The 3,145-nt window shown below is 35.5% G+C and overlaps 1 protein-coding gene across 1 annotated transcript in view; it reads right to left on the bottom strand.

The window, feature by feature from the left end:
- NUP155 (nucleoporin 155kDa) overlaps nucleotides 1-3,145 on the bottom strand; it is a 49,963-nt gene that overhangs the window by 33,846 nt on the left and 12,972 nt on the right. The window contains exons 9-11 of the mRNA XM_010853761.1: nucleotides 2,826-2,917; nucleotides 793-890; nucleotides 166-318 (exon numbers count right to left, since the gene is read on the bottom strand). Of these exons, the coding sequence (XP_010852063.1) occupies nucleotides 166-318; nucleotides 793-890; nucleotides 2,826-2,917 (343 nt within the window). The remainder of the gene's footprint in view (nucleotides 1-165; nucleotides 319-792; nucleotides 891-2,825; nucleotides 2,918-3,145) is intronic.

Genomic DNA, 3,145 nt, shown 5'->3' with positions numbered 1-3,145 from the left:
AAATAAAAGCTAAAAAAAAAACAGATAAAAAAACTGGATAAAAAAATCCAAAATTTTCTGAATTTTATTGGAAGTTTCCTTGTTATTTTCAAATGCCTCACAAAGCAATCTAATTTTAAAACTTTAAACATCTAATATCCCATCTGACAGTATTTCCGAATTTACCTTTACTATAAAGAGCTTTATGTACTTTTGAAGGCTTTTCCACAGTTGAAGATGCAGAGAATCCAGGAGGCAGGCGGACGTGGACCAGTGTCAGTGTATTAGGCCGTGCCAATGGCTGTCTGAACGGACAAGTGCTGAAATACAGCCTTACACCTGATCATGGAATAAAATTATCTGTCATTAACAGCAAATAAAAGATACAAGGTATATATAGTATTGAAGCAACTCCACAGAAAAACAGAGAATTCTGTTAAAGTCACATCTCATTTTCCTGACTGATCTTAAATCACCACATACTGTACTAGCTGGAGTGGTTTCTAAGACAACACCACTTGGAACTGGGAGATAAATCAACACATTTCACCAGAAAGAGTCTACGACTTTAAGACCAGACTCTGTCACTAAATAATAGCCACTTTACCTTTCAGGCCTGGTTTTACATCCATAAAATCAGAAGACAGAGCCTGAGGAATCTTTTGATTTTTCAAAAGCCTTCATTTTATGAATTATAAATATAGCTTGACAAAACAGATACAGAAATAGAAACACATTTCCAGTCATACATTTCCAAACCTGAAGATCATAAAGTTATCGCAGTAATAGCACACAAATAAAACAACAACATACCTGCATGTGTGACAGCCAGTAACTGACAGTCCAGTGATTCGGAGTTTTCAATCACTGCTATTTGAACAATTGGTTTAAAAACAGAACGATCTATGGTCCTAGAAGAAAGAAAAGCTGAACTTTATGTTTTAAATGTATCTACTAAATTATTACCAGGAACACATTCCACCAGGATTCTTACATGTTTAAATATGCTAAAATAGTTTAAGACTAGTTTTTAGAAAGCAATGCAACAGCAGCAAGAACTAACAAAACTCCTCGATTCTGTGTTTTTCATACTAACAATGTTAAGAGTAATCCTTTTTTCAAAGACCATAAGAGAAGGCTACGTCCATTGGGTAAGTGGTTCAACAAGTTGTTCTAGAACATTAAAATATCATTGCAAAGATTAAGAAGGGGAACAAGTGAACCTTTATAATGGAGAGCTCTGGTGAATACCATCTTAATCAAATGTTAATCAATCAATAGGAAAATTGGAAAAAAAAAAGAAAAGAAAACTGGTATTATGTGCCTCAATGTAAGGCTCTATGAAGCTCACATCATGTAATACTAGTTAAAATAGTATTACCCTGAATCTATAAATAAGGGGAAAATAAGACAGATTCAGAAACTGGGATATGCTACTAATAACTTTCCTGTCCCGCCCTCCTAAATGTTAACATTTGAAAAGGGCAATATTAAAGAGACAAACTAATGACAAATGTAGCTCATGAGTTGTGACTGAATGTGGAGAAAAATGTAAAGAAAAACAGCTATGAAAGATGTGGGAGACAATAATTTTAATATGGACTATACAATTAGAACATTATAAAATTATTCATTTTTTAGATGTGGTAATGATAATACAGTATATAAGAGCTTAGGATACGGAAAGTGAAGGACATAAGGATAAAAGTCATATGGTCATGTGTATGGGTGTGTTTGTGTGTGTGTGCACATGTTCAGTCCTATCTGACTCTTTGCAACCCCATGGACCACCAGGTTCATCTGCCCATGGGACGCTCCAGGCAAGAATACTGGAGTAGGTTGCCATTTCCTCCTCCAGGGAATCTTCCCTACCCAAAGATCAAACTTGCATCTCCTACGTCTCCTGCATTGGCAGGTGGGTTCTTTACTACTAGTGCTATCTGGGAAGCCCCCATATAGGTCAAAACAGTGAGCAAATGAAGCAAAATGTTAACAGCTGGTAAATTTAGATAAAGGGTATATCAGTGTTCATCATGCTATTTTTTTCATTTTTCTGTGGATGTGAAAAACTCTCCCAAAAAAAACTGGGGGAAAAAAAGAAAACTCTTCCTTTTAAATTGTCTGCCTAAAGAATTTCTTGGTCATTGAGGAGCAAAGAAACCATGCTATCACTAGGATATCTGACCACAGCAGTGACCCAGACACACAGACAACAGAAGCTGAAAAGTCGGGTGTTATGTGAAGAAAATTTCTGCAGCTAAGTCAATTGTGACATATGCAAACAGCAGTGCACAGTGTCTGAAGACTTGGCTTTTAGGCTGAGTCTCAGCACTTATTTAGGAGTTTAGACCTCAGGCGAATTGTAACAGCTCTTAGTTTCAATTTCCCCAAGAAGACAGTGAGAATAATACAATTCTGAAATTCTGTGTTCCCAAATGGTACTTGTGTCATTTATCAGACCAACGAAATTACTATGTAGATGTGTTAAAAGGGCGGAGTATTTACAAACAGGGACACGCTTTGAGATTTCTGGTTTCCTAGTCATAATATCTGTAATGCCTGCACAGACCATTCAGAGCATAATTTAAAACTCCAAGGAAAAACACAGGTCAAGGTGTCCTTTTCACTGAAAAACCAGTCAGTCCGCCTTACGTTTCAAACCATCCAACTTAAGAACAAAAGGAAGCATCTTTAAGAATTGTTTCAAACATAAAATAGAATGTCATTTCCTCCAACATTCCTTACCTTCTAGAGATATTTTGAAGAGGGAGTAGTTTTAGTATACTGCATATAACTAATATAATTATGCCCGTAAATAAAATGTCTGACAATAAGTTATATATTACCTAGCAATATTACCAGCAGCAGAGACAATAGAATTCTGTGACACTGAGGCAACTCTGTTCATTCCTTGTCCATCATGGCCCAAATCATACACCTGTGAATAAAAAATTATACCCACTTAAACATGATTATAAACTGTATACATTTTACAAATGATCTTTTTAATAAACTTTTCCTTTTTACAAGTCCTTTAATTCTGATACTTCATATAGGTAGGAAAACATTCAGAGATTTACAATTTCATAAAATTAGTGCCATAAGAAGTGGTTTGGGATTTTGTTTTAAAGCACCGACTTCATAAGAAAAGCCAAGAGTGACTAGG

The sequence above is a fragment of the Bison bison genome, unplaced genomic scaffold, assembly GCF_000754665.1.
Source record: "Bison bison bison isolate TAMUID 2011002044 unplaced genomic scaffold, Bison_UMD1.0 scf7180017864331, whole genome shotgun sequence".
In the NCBI taxonomy this organism is placed as follows: domain Eukaryota; kingdom Metazoa; phylum Chordata; class Mammalia; order Artiodactyla; family Bovidae; genus Bison; species Bison bison.
Note: the sequence above shows the minus strand (reverse complement) of the source record. Positions and strands in the feature narration are given on the sequence as shown.